The sequence below is a fragment of the Paramisgurnus dabryanus genome, chromosome 13 (genome assembly GCF_030506205.2).
Source record: "Paramisgurnus dabryanus chromosome 13, PD_genome_1.1, whole genome shotgun sequence".
Taxonomy (NCBI): Eukaryota; Metazoa; Chordata; class Actinopteri; order Cypriniformes; family Cobitidae; genus Paramisgurnus; species Paramisgurnus dabryanus.
In genome coordinates this window covers 10,037,683-10,053,104 of record NC_133349.1, presented here as the reverse complement: position 1 = coordinate 10,053,104, position 15,422 = coordinate 10,037,683, and the positions used below count along the sequence as shown (strand labels likewise).

Below are 15,422 nucleotides of genomic sequence, written 5' to 3'. Positions count from 1 at the left end.
TTTGGTACCAATATGCTGTGTACTTTTGAGGTACACTCTAAAAACAAACTATGCTAAATAGCATTAAAAGTGGTTCTTGGCTCGTAATCATAGAGGAACCATTTTAAGTGCCTGTATTACCCCCGTATGGTTCTTCATAGGTGCTTCATAGGTGCTATATGGCACTAAAAATGGTTCCTCTATGATTACGAGCCAAGAACCACTTTTTGTGCTATTTAGCACCGTTTGTTTTTAGAGTGTACTAATATGAACTTTAGGTCTTTAGGTGCAAAGGTTTACTTTTCGAAAGGGCCCTAGTGACAGCTAGGAGTGTAAATCGGACCGTTCATCTTGATACGATAGGATATAGATTTTCTCCGATTCGATCCGATTCATTTACCGATTTTTACGTGCCTAGTTAACCAATTACTTTTACTAGGGCTGCACGATAAATCGCATGTGATTTTCATGCGCATCTCGTCAGTAATGTCAGGTCCTTGATTAGTATTAAATTGCCATCAGCTGCTTTCAGATGGAGCGGCATTAACTGCACAGAGCCATAGTTCACTGACAATCGGGACAATTTTGTATTAATTATCGCAGACGTATCGCCTGCGTTCCCATTTTAACAGGGGACATGGCTATGCTTGTGTGAGGTAAATGCAACATTTTTTCATTCATTTTGGTGATTTGGCTCACACAAGACAATACTATGTTGTATTGTCTTGTGTGAGCCAAATCACCAAAATGAATTCCAGGCGATGAAGGTCGCTCTGGCAAAATAAAGACTTGAACTTGTAAGTTAAAAAATGTTGCATTTACCTCACACAAGCATAGCCATGTGCCCTGTTAAAATGGGAACACATGCGATATGTATGCGATAGTAAATGCAAAATTGTCCCGATTGTCAGTGAACTACGGCTCTGTGCAGTTAATGCCGTTAATGCCGCACATATACAATTTAAAAAGAAAACAAATACTTGAATTCCTACCAATAAATAGTAATAAAACACATAAGAACAAATGTGAGTTGAGGGCCCTCACAGCCTGTGGGTAAGTACTCTTGGCAAAACAAGTGGTTCTAGTTCTTATCCTTTTCTGCTAAGATAGATGTGATTTTTGCTACGAAAATGCAGGAATTATGAAATCATGCAAGCCCGCATATTTTGTGCACGGAAATCTATATTCTACAAAAGTGCGGCGTATTTGAAAAATGCGTCCCCCGCATAAATATGCGGACTTTGGGTGATTATGCGTTCATTCATGCGATCGCATAATCACGTTTTTCTGGAGGGACTGAATAATACTGTGAATTTACTAAAAAATATTAAAATACAGTGCATAATTTTTGCATCCATTTTTTTAAATACTTATAGGTTTAAAATTCCATGTAAAATTTACTTTAAAAAGTAGATGCAAAAATGATGCACAGCATTTTTAAGTAAATACAGCCTATTATTTTTTGTCCACTGCCCAGTTGCTTGACTTATTTGCTGGGTTTTCGCTGCTACAACCGTTTTTTTTTTCGTTGTTGTTGTTTTTTGCTGCATCGCATTCACTTGCTGATGCTAGCAGATAAAAATAAACAAAAATGTGCGTTTTGGTGAAAATGTGTAGATGGACATTACATCAAACAATGAGGACGTGGAGAGTGTCAAAATAAAGGTACCTCAAAACTATTTTTAATGCTTGGCATCGATAGATCAGATCGTTAGAAATAAAATCAATGTATCGATGCATATCTAGGGACACCCTTGCTGACAGCTAGGGACCATTTTGTGACCATGACAATGGAGCTTCTGGGATATTTCACAGAGCTGTGATGAATTTAAATAGTATATAAAAACATATATGCAAGTAAACAAGTCTTAACAGCTATTGCACATGGTTCTGGTAGTATTGCACTTTAAAAAAGTAAAGTAAGGGTAACGCTAAGATTTGGTTAATACACAGGTTGCAAGCTTGAAGCATTCACGCTTCATGTGCAAGTGCTACTTCCTTATACTGCCACATTTGAAAAAAGCAGACAAGGAAATGAAAAAGACTGGGAGCAAGAATGAAAAAACATTGAGTCTATCATCACCCGTCAAAATATAATTAACTCCAGTCCAGTAAACACAACACCACAGTGGCTTATTGCCTTCACAAGATACACAGAGAGTGAGACTATTGACTGATAATGTCAGTGGCAACCTACCTAAGGTGGACCGAAGGGTTCTCAATTTTTTATTTTCGCTATATCTACGCCCTTAAGCAGTGTTGCTGATGCTTTAAAACATCTCTTCCTGTGATGAAATACATGGGTGGAAGCTGGCCTCATAAATCCCCCTTCCTTTATGAAGTTCACCTCTTGATTTATTTGCAGCATTTCTATCGACCACAACAGACTGCCTCATTTCGAATTCAACGTTGGCTTACCTCATTAAGCAAGCGACAACACTGTAGAGCTGCAGGTGGCCAAGCACTGCAGAGTCAAAGAAATGATACAAGCATCTCACCTCAGGTGGTCACTGAGAAAACTCTGAGCGAAAACCATTTGTGGCGTTGAGATTAGATGCTATGTATAGATGTGAAGTGGAAAGGGAAACCAAACAAGTTGAGCCTATGTTTAGGCCGTAACGGCTGCAGCAGATGGAGGAATTATGGGATAAGGGTTACCCTGGGGTTGGAGGGTATGAAGCGAATGCTGATGCCCTGTTAATGAAGCTCTGGAATTGACAGTCATTGACGGCTCTGGTGCCAGACACGAGCGTGCCCTTGCTGCTTCTCTGGAGGGATGCACTTACAATGCTTTCTCTTTGGCACCTCAAACAAGATCTCATCAATGGCACAATCACCAATTTCCCACAGCAGCCTCTAATCATGAAATGAATGCCACTGCATGCTCGGAACCGAAACAGTTCGTCCCTGATTAAAGCTGGAGTGAATCTCTTAGCGCTGATGAGCAGGAAACATTCCCTACACTTCAGCGTTCCCACCTGAGCCCTAAATCTTCAGTGTTTCCCTCTTGATCTCCAGCTCTCAAGAGAACATCTCTTCAACGGCATCAGTTAATGAGCACAGGCAAAAAGACTTTAGGATAATTTACTTTAGTGCTTTTATCACACTATTGAAATCTGACAGATATATTTTGCTGGAACAGGAACATCATCTGGCTTTATTAAGCACTGCCTTCCCTATATATTATTTTTCAAAGTATTAATATGTCACGTTTACTGTGGTATACTCTCTTGCACTGTTTACGTCTAGGGTAACCTCCTCAACTGCTATTTTCACACTTTTTATAGCATGTCTGTGCGATTTTCCGGGCCATGTGTGGAATCTTGCACCTTTACAAATAATGACTTCTCCTTGCATCTTCTACTGTTGAGTCCAAGGGAGTCTATAATACCAGAAGAAAGCAATACATACATTAGCATTTCCATCTTAAAGTTGTTTGGCTGGTGCGATCCTCATTTATGTGTTGCTTGGATCAGAATGCATGGTTGCTTTTTTGAATGGCCATCGGTGATAAAGTGCAGAGCTGTCAGAGAGACAGGTCTGATTTCTTAGGACACTTATTTCAGTAATATATATATCAGAAAGTATGTTGTGTGCAACATTCAAAAGAAATCACTTTGCCATATTAGAAGTAGGGTTGCAAGTGGCGGCCGGTGACTTCTTTTTTCGAGGGCGCTCGATGCGAAGTTCGACAAAACATGTATGTTGCCCCTTTTTTCAAAATATGTGTTCTGCGGGTCGAGAGATCCTGTGTGCATCCCGTGTCTTGTCAAAATAAGTGCCTTCTGCAGACGCGTCTAAACGGTTTTATCATAAAAGAGAATCTCCCGTTTGCCAGATACTTGCATAAACTCATGCGTAATCAAAGTTTACTGTTAAGGAAGTGTCTTGTGTGTATTTTGTGAACATGAGCGTCTCTTTTATCATAAATGGTTTTGACACGTGTGCAGCAGGCACTTATTTTGACAAAACACGTGATGCACACAGGATCTCTCAAAGCGCAGAACACATATTTTGGAAAAAGGAACCACACCTGACACTCCGAACACTTATTTTGAATTAGCGCCCCTAGGACGAGCAGTCACCAGCCGCCACTGATGGTTGCGCATCCTAACCAGGCCCGGATTGGCCATAGGGAGGACCGGGAGAATTCCTGTTGGGCCGGTCTGTTTTTTTGGCCACAAGGGCCGTTGTTGTCATGCGGGTTAAAGGTTGCTGCAGTCCCTATGCTGCCAGCACTCACAGCAGCCACACTCACGTAATTTTGTGGGTAAAAGATGTCCCCACCGCTTTATGCCAAAGTTGATTGTGTCCCGAGTCCCGACCACTTATTGGAAGAATTCTTTCATTAGGGTTCATTAACATATGCATAGAAAACGCAGGTCGCGCCGCGTCTAAAGCGCTCGCCTTTGAACACGAGTTTAGTTACACTCTTGAGTAGGGCTGAAACGATTCATCGAGTTACTCGATTTACTCGATTCAAAAAATTCCTCGAGGCAAAAATTCTGCCTCGAAGCCTCGTTAAATTCCTATGACGCGCACTACACGCGCCGAGATCTGATTCACACGGACCGTTGTTCAATGTTCAGGAAGCACATCATAGCGCGTGGTACATTTTGAATTTAGTTGGCGCGATGGCGGAGCGAATATGTCCATAAACGGCAGAGAGAGACTGTCTAAAGTTTGGGATCAATTACATTATCATTACATTCAGCATCTGAACTGAAAACATCCACTGCTGTTTCACCAAGCGTCGATGAAACAAGGTAACATAGCTTTCGCTGATTTTAATCCCATACTGTATTTGTAGCGGTTTGACTAGATATGATGTTTAGCTTTGATGTTTTCGTATTCACGTTCAATTGCTTAAAAAAGAACCCCTTCACAAACACGCATGCACTTTACAGGTGTGTGTACCAAAAAAACGGCTCCACAGTGCAATCATTTATGGGCAACTTGTAATCTGACATATTTTGTTCCATTATAATAATCTCTGTTTTATTGGAGTTTAGCATAAGTTATTCTCTCTCACGCGAGTCAGACCGATCTCGCAATGCATCATATGCTTAAACTTTTATGTAGCCATGCAACAATAATTTCAGCATGCATTCACTGTATACAGCGGGACGTGATGTCGTAACGCGTTTTTTTCGAACGGATTCTTAACCTAAAATGCACCGCAATGCAAGTGATGCAAACCAAATGCAGCGTTCTATTGAAAAGGAATGTATGTTTTTCTGCCGTACCAAAATGCAATGAAGCAACTGAACGTCTGACTGGGGTGTCACTCTTCCTCAAGCACAGCACGCGTGCACACAGAAACACAGGTGCACGTGCGCGCGCACACACACACAGGTTGTTACCATAGCAAATAGGCTCACCCCAGAAATTATATATTACATGTTAGTAGCCTAATGGTAAATGCTGCAGGTGTAGAAATGTACATAAACCAGATATTTACTTTGATGTCAGTGCTAGATTACAGCATGAAACCTGTTATGCATATTAATAAATTAAAGTGCTTAATTGTTGGCACTGGCACTCAATTTAATAATAAATAAAATAAATATAATAAATAATAAATTAATAGGCTTATTTTTTGGAGCCAAATACCTCTGTTTTTTTTAGAAATAAAAGCCAAATGCTTGAACATTTTACAGCCACGTCATTTTCGTTATGCATTATTTGTTTTGGTTGTTTAAAAACACAAACAAAATTTTTATCCGATTACTCGATTAATCGATCGATTCAGTGCTAGATTAATCGATTACAAAAAGAATCGATAGCTGCAGCCCTACTCTTGAGCGTCCCACCAAACTTCCAGGTTGTTCGTGGAGGTGATGTCAAAAAGACTGAATACCATTTAGTTAGTAAACTGAATTCAAGTTCACATTTAGTCATATTATGCAGTCTGCAGATGCCTTTATTCAAAGCAAATCAGAAACGTTGCTACTGATTTGCCAGGCAAAACCCAACAATATTTTCGGTTTAATACTCACAAGTTCCAAGTAGCGCAAAAGCTCGAACCGGAAAGAAATGCATTGAAAGATGAAACTATTTGGCTTATAGACAAAACAATGTTTATTTAAAACAGTGTTTCTTAATTCCAGTACATACGGCCCACCCCATCCCAGAATGCTTCAGATGTCTTATTATTTAATAAAAGGGATTGTTCCCCAAAAAAACATTATTTATTTTTTATGTTATAGTAATGTTGTTCTAAACCTGTATGAATTTCTTTCTTCTGTTGAACACAAAAGAAGATATTTTGATAAATGATTGGAAGCACAGTACCCAAGTCACTACTGTCAAATATGCGTTTACCATAATTTATCAAAATATCTTCTTTCACATGGACGGAGAGAGAGACACCAAATTGACGGCTGTCACAGGCTCTTATTAACAGCATTCTCTGCTTTTCTCTCAACCACTGGATAAAAGTCAGGCTTAAAAATTGTTGTTTTATTTAGGTGTGTTCACCTCCATGCGTCACCGCAAGAACCATCAAAGTACCGCGAGAGCGATGTGAGAAATTATACAAAGGAGTCTGCTTTTAAATCGTTCTTTCGGCCCTTTGATGTCATCTGCCTGTCAGTTCTTGCGGTGCCCCGTGAAGTTGAACGCACCTATTTGTGTGAGCAGGGTTTCTGCTTTTGACGTAGCGCTGTCAAATAGTGTAGAAACAACGCCACAATTTTAAGACCCTTTAAATAACGCATGCATGTTTTCTTAACATGACAATTAAAGGGCCACTAACCTAGGTGTTTTTAGCAATACAAAAATAGTCTCTGGTATCCCCAGAATGTGCCTGTAAAGTTTCAGCTCAAAATACACTACAGATCTTTCATAATACGATGTTGAACATGGCCATTTGTGGCTGCAATAAAAAGGTGCTGTTTTTGTGTGTGTGTTTCTTTAAATGCAAAGAAAGCTTTTGTTCCCTCTCCGCATATGCACAGTATGGGGTAGAGCGCTTACACATATGCTTTGGACCACATTAAAACATGTGTCTCTGGCAGGAAGTTGAACTAGATGCTTATAAGGCGAAGTTTGTGAGCGTTTATGGTTGGGGTGTAATCAATGTGACATCACATAGATAGGGGATCCCCAACAGCCTGTTTTGTGTAACTATTGCGGTTTAAAGGAGTTTACAAAAAGAAGAAAAGATGGATTTGTATAATAACACAGGGTTTCCTTTTTTTGGATGACCTAGTTAAGGCGGTAGGGTTTCCTTAGGCGGGCCACCCGAACTGCAAAATGCTGTGGGAAACCCTGATAACAGGATGTTTCTGCACACACACAGACGACTCATTTTCTGCTAGAAGAAACACGTTTAAAAGTGCATTTTCTAGGTTAGGGGGGCTTTAACAACACTGATAAAAATCCAAATTTCCATTATATGCGGCGCGTTGTACAAAGGTTCAAAATGCTGTGCAGTACATGCACAGAACTACTGTGCAGTAGGTTGTGCGGTCATCCTACATGAGCGTAAGAAGAGGATGATATAATTTTCATTTTTGGATGAACTATCCCTTTAAGCACCTGATTCAATTCATCAGCCAGTTAAATGATTTCTCGACTTCATCCGCACCGGACAAAAGAATCAGCGTGTGGCATCACATTACTGCGATTTGAAAGCACACAGAATCGCTTTCGTGGTACTACGATGTAGGGCTGGGTATCGATTCAGATGTTACAAATCGATTTGATTTCGATTCACAAGCTATCAAATCGGTTCGATTTCGATCCTTGATTCAATTTTCTATTCCGGTTCTCGGGTCGGATTTTATACTCGATTCTCGATTCAACTCAATGAATATAGATTTAATACAAATACTATATTAATAAAAAAGAACTGTGAACAGCAGTTTACAAGTGGGTAATTAATAAAAAGAAATTAAAAGACACAATATGGTCGTCGTCTTGCTTGTGAAATCTAAAATGCTTCCATACTTCTGACTTTTTATGTGAAGGTGGCATCAACGTCGATGAAACACATGAACCTGCCATTTTAAGCACTGAATGAATGAATGACAGGCTTGCCTCTCGCTCCTTGGTAACATAGCGCAAGGCAAAAAAGAGGGTGACATCTAGTAAAGACTAGTAATTAGATTAACGTTAATCTTACGTTCAATGTTTGCGGAAATACATATGAAGGAAAAAATCGATTCTGCTCTTTGAGAATCGATTTTGAATCGACCACATTTAAAAAAACGATTAATCGAAAAATCTTTTTTTTTGCCCAGCGCCACTGAAGTCAAACAAGCCTAATGCTGTAGTTGTCTCCTTATTAATACACTAACAAGCTGATGAGTTCATTTATATAGGTTTATATAGGGTGACATCCCAAACATTCTGAAAGGGGAGTGCGAGGACTGGAATTGACAAACAGTGATTCAAACCAAAAAGCAGGAATTTCCTACAAACATCTGATGCCCTTAAACAGTATTAGTCACCATGTAATGGCTTTCTTAATAATGCCAAGCCAGATCACGATTTTCTTGGTGACGTCTTGATTATATAACAAAGGCAAATGGCTCTGGTTTGTGTCAAACTAAATGGCGGATGTGAAGTTGCCAGGCATTAGCAACAGTAAGTGGGCTGTAGAGGAGAAAAATCACCACAATAAACAGTCACGACCTGGAGAAACTTTCTGTAACAATGAAATGATCCTGAAAAGTGCGATCACCAACTTGCCATTTTTTCAGGAGCTTAACTGTTCATTTATGGAAAAGCTCCATCCCAATCAATTCCTCCGCTTGTCTCAGCATCTGCACACTTCACTTCACTTCACTGGTAATGGTTAGTGGATAAAAATGGTTCCCATCACTCACAAAACTGTGATGAACAATAATAAAACTTCATCTTCAAGCATTTATAACACTGACAGATTGTGTTCCACATCGCCATCAAACACATCATGTTTCCACAGCTCGTTGATCAATTCAAAATCAAACTTCTAATTGCACAAAACGTTTGCAGGAGAGACTAAACAAGCAGAAATCTGTCAGGTAACAGGCTGTTTCTGGATTTCACAGGTGAATAAGATCAATCTTCACATACTTTTCTCTCATTTAGGTGGAAACAATGACTCCATAATAGACTTCATAACCCATCAATCATTCTGTCAAAACAGAAGGTTTCCACTTGAACGCTTAGCCATTCCTCCATCTCATAACCTCAGTTCGTGACTTTAACAAACAAACTCATCCATATTAAACTCAACACACAATATATTGGAACATTTTTCATACATAAAAATCCACATTTGAAACTTGCTTAAGACATTATAAACACAAGCCCTTTCAACACAGCTTGTGATGCCTAGAACTCAAACAGTGGGCAATTAAAAATCATGAGGCATTCAGGAGCTCAGCAGAGTGGTTAATTAAACTAAAGTTGAGCAAATCCATGGTAATAGACTGTCGCATGGGGTTCTCAAATCATGTTTAATAAGGCCCCATAAGAAGCACAACGTCACACTTTATAACAGCTTATGACAGTTCCATGGATTAATTAGCTGATGGTTGGAAAGTAAAATTTAGATCATTTTTGTCCCACCAATACAGTTTCCCTTCTTTCGAAATGAGATCTGTGACTACAAATGAGACATTAAAAGTTACATTGACACAATTTACACCAATACATACAGTAAATGTTAACGCTGTAACAATGAGAAGACAAGCAAAAACAGGACCCATGTTAAAGTGCACCATTTCATTACTTAAAACAAACGTTATTTTGTGTATTTGGTATAATACAATGTATTCACGTGGTTTATGGTTCAAAAAACACATTGTTTTTCACATACCGTATTTTTTTGTAGCTCATGAAATGCACTGATTTTGTACAAAACTCATTGATTTGAAGAGCACTGTGTCCCTGATTGGCCAGCAAATCTGTATGTTCTGATTGGCCTGAATAGCTCTGATGTCAGACGGAAATGTGACGCTCCTTATCATGTTTGAAAGATTCACTCATAATGCAATGCTGACAGGAGTTAACTTACAGGCAGGAATTATGATAATGTCGGTCTTGTTTACGTCAACAAGCACCAGGAAGTAAACTGTTGCCTACAATCCGTGTGTTTGTTGTAGTCCAAGAAAAGAGATTTACATTGTGTCATCGTTTACTTTGGGGTTTGTACCTTTCGCATGGCGTTAACATGTAGCCTACTAATACACACTTGCACAGCAAAGGAAATGCAAAATCGTGAATCTGAGCATAGGAGCTCTTTAAAATTACTGATTGCGCTTTAATTACTGATAATTTACTGTTCGTGGACCCCATTTACTTCTATAATCTTCTTATAGAAGTGAATGGGGTCTACGAACGGTTTGGTTACAAACATTTCTCAAAATATCTTTCTTTGTATTCATCAAAACAACAAAATTAATACATATTTGTAACAGAATGAGGCTGAGTAAATGACGACAGAATTTTCATTTTTTGGTGAACTATCCCTTTAAAGCATGAATGAAATACATCAAAATGTAGTCTGTGGAGGCCTGACTCTTATTGATGATATATTAGGTCATGTGATCTTTCTCCTAGATTTTACTACTTTTAACTATTTTTTATATAGACAAAAACAATTAGTTTTAACTTCTATTCTCCTATTCTCTCCTTTCCTTTTATTATAATTTTATTTTCCTTTTATTATAATATAACTTTTATTATAGTTTCGGAGCTCTTATGCACTGTTGCTATATTTTGTTGATTTGACCTGCTATGTTACCTCATTTGGAGATAAAAGCACTTACTAAATAAGTAAATGTAAAAATGTCCCAATCAAACTAGTTTTGTTGTTTTGTGATGGCAAATAAAGTTGTTAGTGTGTATTTCATTAAAATACATCTCTTACCTGTTTTAAGAAGACGACCACATGCACCTGTGGATGTTGTATGCGGCTTTCTACAAAATGCAACAATGCCATCTTGTGGTTCATGATACCTACATGAATAGTGAAGAAATATGTAAAGTTACATTTCGTCAAAGTCTGTAATGATTAAAAAACACCAAATTACTTGTTAAATGTATCTGTGGTTTAAATTAACTGGTTAATTTGACTATTTAAATGTGTACCCCAGTTAACAGAAGTAGGCCTAACGTTAAATCCATGTTGACTCCTCATGTCATGGTTAAATTAATGTAATTAGATAAATGTAGCATCCATCTATGTTTATATGCACTCATATGTGTATGAAAAATAAACGTTTTAGGCTCACCCCTTATTTGGCTTAATAAACCACGCTGCGGAAGTTGTTATTGCTTAGGAACTTGCAAGTAGGAACCTTCGGCAGGTGGACGTGTTTCTGCGGGGATGTTAAACGCTGTGCGCATCGGCCGGCCACAAACAACAGCAAAGAAGATTCAACACTCGCCGATGAGAACATTATGCGTATTTTCATCTTTGTTTGGTATTTTAATTTGAAATTACATTGTTTGAAATATATTAACAACGAGGCTAATATGCTAACACAGCTGTAATGCTCTTGCAAAAAATGCACACTTACATTTGCTCGTTGCTTTAGTAGCAATTCAGTATTGCATACCGTAGTGTTTATCTGGCAGTGTGCATTTAGTATAGTTAGAATTTTATATACTATATTTTACGTAAACTGAAAGAAACCAGAATATTCAATAGTGTTTTAAAAGCAGTTGGTGTCACTGGAATTACGAGCTTCATTTTACGTCACGTTTCACTATTTCTATTGTTTTTATTATTTCAGAATAATATGAATAAAGAATCACAAATGAGGGCTGCCATTAACCAGAAGTTAATTGAGATGGGTGAGAGGGAGAGGTGAGTGCCTATCTTTAACACATTCCTATATGGCTGCATCTGATTAGATCTGCGCTATACAGTTGCTAGTTACCTCTAAAAAACTAGGTATAATAGCATCAATACCTAGTAAGCCAGGATTAACAGGCAATTTTACATAAAGGCCACTTTTAGAATTTAGTTTTTTTTTTGACGCAACCCATGTGTACCGGCTAAATCTTTCTTTACATGAATCACATTCTTTGTTTTGGTTTGATCAGGTTAAAGGAGTTGCTCCGTGCCAAGCTCATTGAGTGTGGCTGGAGAGACCAGCTTAAAGCATTGTGCAAAGGTAAGAGTACTGCTGCGATCTTCTCTGGTCTTAGCGTATTTATTTCAACATAAAGCAGCGTTGTTTGTTTTTGCAGATGTGATAAAGGAAAAGGGTATTGAGAATGTTACTGTAGAGGACTTGGTCGCTGGAGTTACTCCTAAAGGAAGAGGTAAGATGATTTTACTTGTGCATCCAGCACAATTTACATATTAAACAAAAATTGTCAAACATACAAGAGAGTAAAGCATTTATAGCATACTGCTTTTCTTTGTATAAAGATTGTTAATCAATCACAAATGGCTGGATTAAATTTGAGTCCTTTTTTTCTCAGCCCTGGTTCCTGACAGTGTAAAGAAGGAGCTACTGCAGAGAATAAGAGCTTTCCTTGCCCAGCACTCTACATGATGCTCAGTATATTCTGAGAGTATCTGTCATTTTTGTATTGGAATTATGCCAACAGTTATGCCAGAGTACTAAAAATGGGTTCAACTGGTTTTATGGTGTGATTTTGCTCTTCGTGTATTTTTGTTACTGCCAATAAAACGATCATGTTTGTACATATTTTATTTTCTACAGCCTTCATTCATTTAAAAGTACAGTTTGGAAACATTTGAGTAAACCGTTTACAATTATAATTTTTTTCTGAAGGTTTATGTTATGGGGCGGTTTCCCGGACAGGGATTAGACTAGTCCTAGACTTAAAATAAATAGCGAACTGAAAATAACTTGCACTGACAAATCTTAAAATACATCATTCCCCTTTGGTTTGCCTCAAAATGCACACAAGTAATGTTTTAGGTAAGGCATGTTTGTTCAAACTACTCATATTTCCTAATTAAGCAAAGGCCTTATGCTAATCCCTGTCCGGGAAACCACTTCTAAATGTTTGAAATTACGTTTTTAAACTTGTGCCAAACCTATTAATTTTGTTAGAAAACTAAAGTTTTATTATATGTTTTTGAAATGATGCCTTACACTGAACATTGAAGAAAAAGCAGCCAATAAGAGCCAAGAACAGATATGAACTCCTTAAATTCTTAAATCTGCTTGATAAAACACCAAAAGTAAGATTTTGCACATTCTAGTCAAAGGATGAGTACACTGCAGATGATAAAATATTTATTTTTCATGCATTTAATCACAACATAAATTCCTATAGTTACATTTGTGTTATTTTATGTTTTTGATAACTTTACTATTATTCCATTATAATGTGGAAAAAAATATAAAGAATAAGTGTTTACAAACTTTTAATCAGTATTGTACCCATTTAGGTCCATTGAAAATGTTAATTAATTTGATTGTTAAAAGCATTATAGTCCAACACATGTTAATTCTACTGCCGACTACTACTGATTTGAACAATTCTGATGAAGTGTTAAATTCTAAAGCAGTGGTTCTCAAACTTTGGCCCCTGAGATGGTGCCAGGGGGCCCCGGTTTAATCACATTTTATAAAATACATTAATTTAATATAAATTCTGTGTAATCAAACCTCAGAAAAATAAGGCTACTAGCCAACAGCACATTGTGTACTTTAATGTGTTTTGTCTAATTAAAATGGTAAGTTTTGGAAGTTTTATGTCCTAAATTTTCTTTTGGGGGGCATAAACGCATGCATTGTACATAAGGGGGGCCACACGCCAAAAAGTTTGAGAACCACTGTTCTAAAGATTGAACCTAAAGATTTGCATATGACAAGTTGAACTGTTTTGATGCAAATGTATGTTTAGCCTGATACAATTTTCTTTCTTTCCAGTCTAGCCATGCTCTACGGGGCAGTTTCCAGGACAGGGCTTATCCTAGTCTCAGACTAAAATGACCTTTGAGCTGTCTTAATTTAAAAACACCTTGTACTGACATATGTCAGTGCCATAGATTTGTCTCAAGATGCACACCTGTATTGAAAGGTTTGTTTGTAAAAACAACTTAAATGTCTTAGGGGCAGTTTCCCATACAGGGATTAGACTAGTCCTAGACTTATTAGACTAAATAAATGTAAGAGCTTTCCAAACTGAAAACAACTTGCACTGACATATCTTAAAATCAGTGCTCTTTGATTTGCCTGAAAATGCACACCAGTAATGTTTTTAGTAAGGCATGTTTGTTAAAACTAGTTATATTTCCTAATTAAACTAAGGTCTAGTCCTGGTTTAAGCTAATCCCTGTACGGGAAAGCACCCTAAAGACTAGTCCTGAATTAATCTAAACCCTATCCGGCAAACACAAAGAAGTAAATACATCTTTAGCAAATTAACAATCATTCAGTTCATGATTAATTTACCATGAATTTTAACATACTTTAGTTTGATATCATTAGATTCAGTAAAAACATGTTCAGCCCCCTTTTTTCAAAGTTCTTAAAGGGGATTTTATTTTTCTAATTTCTCAGTGAGACTGTGTCTAGGTCAGGAATGTTAAGAGGCTCAGAATAATATCAGTGCCGTATTATAGCAGCTGTGTCAATAGTTAATTGAGCCAGAGTTTGGGTAACGTTGGGGTGGAAGCCGAGCTATGCCACCCTTCTGATAGTTGGCTTGAAGAGGCAGGTTATTAACAATTTTTAAAACAACAGCAAACTTAAAACAAACAGGCTAAAAAGTAATAACACACACCTCATACAGTATGATGGAACTATGCAATAACATTTAGCTTTTGATGTGGATGTAACAAAGCTATCCAAAGTCAATCTTAATCTTTCTTGTGTAAACTTACATTTTAATGTAAGCTAAATGTTTTTCATGGCCACATTAATTTCAGATGAAAAATTAGTTAACCTTATTTAAGGTAAACTATATCGGTGGTATCAAAATTCCAACTACATGTGCCACTCTTATAAAACTACATATCAAAACTTAAAAATACTAATTCCCCCCAGTAACTTAAATCCAGCCTTAAAATGCTTATAATGCTTATAATTTAAAGGGGATATATCATGAAAATCCGACTTTTTCCATGTTTAAGTGCTATAATTGGGTCCCAATTGCTTCTATCAACCTAGAAAATTTGAAAAAGAACAATCCAGTATAGTTTTGGTAAAGCATTCTCTGTAAGCATGTGAAAAAATAGGACATTGAAATTTGGCTCCCCTTGTGATGTCAGAAGGGGATAATACCTCCCCTTAATCTGCACTATCCAACCACGGCACTGCCATTTAGTGCAGAGATCAACTCATTTGCATTTAAAATGGCACACCCCAAAACGCCACATTTTTGTTCACACCTACAAAGTGCCAATTTTAACATGTTATAATAATCTATGTGTTATTTTGAGCTAGAACTTCACATACATACTCTGGGAACAGCAAAGATTTCTTTTAAATCTTAAAAAAGTCTCGTGAAATGTC

At 37.5% G+C, this 15,422-nt stretch overlaps 1 protein-coding gene and 1 long non-coding RNA gene across 2 annotated transcripts in view; one reads left to right on the top strand and one right to left on the bottom strand.

Annotated features, from left to right (window-relative positions):
- Window positions 1-11,263, bottom strand: part of LOC135717684 (uncharacterized) — an 81,760-nt gene extending 70,497 nt beyond the window's left edge. The window contains exons 1-2 of the long non-coding RNA XR_010520336.1: window positions 11,208-11,263; window positions 10,844-10,932 (exon numbers count right to left, since the gene is read on the bottom strand). This is a non-coding gene — a long non-coding RNA (uncharacterized lncRNA). The remainder of the gene's footprint in view (window positions 1-10,843; window positions 10,933-11,207) is intronic.
- A 1-nt stretch (window position 11,264) lies between these two features.
- On the top strand, window positions 11,265-12,639 carry eny2 (ENY2 transcription and export complex 2 subunit). The gene is made up of 5 exons (XM_065239875.2): window positions 11,265-11,399; window positions 11,712-11,785; window positions 12,025-12,095; window positions 12,172-12,246; window positions 12,409-12,639. Exons 2-5 carry the CDS (start codon window positions 11,718-11,720, stop codon window positions 12,480-12,482), a joined length of 288 nt encoding a protein of 95 aa, XP_065095947.1. The 5' UTR covers window positions 11,265-11,399; window positions 11,712-11,717; the 3' UTR covers window positions 12,483-12,639.
- Window positions 12,640-15,422: the final 2,783 nt, after the last annotated feature.

What these genes read in the sequence shown, in the direction of transcription:
- eny2 (XM_065239875.2), top strand. Translation starts at nt 11,718, where the DNA reads ATGAATAAAGAATCACAAATGAGGGCTGCCATTAACCAGAAGTTAATT. An exon ending in GCTTAAAGCATTGTGCAAAG is followed by an intron (nt 12,096 to 12,171) that starts GTAAGAGTACTG and finishes TTGTTTTTGCAG; the next exon opens with ATGTGATAAAGGAAAAGGGT. An exon ending in AGTTACTCCTAAAGGAAGAG is followed by an intron (nt 12,247 to 12,408) that starts GTAAGATGATTT and finishes TTTTTTTCTCAG; the next exon opens with CCCTGGTTCCTGACAGTGTA.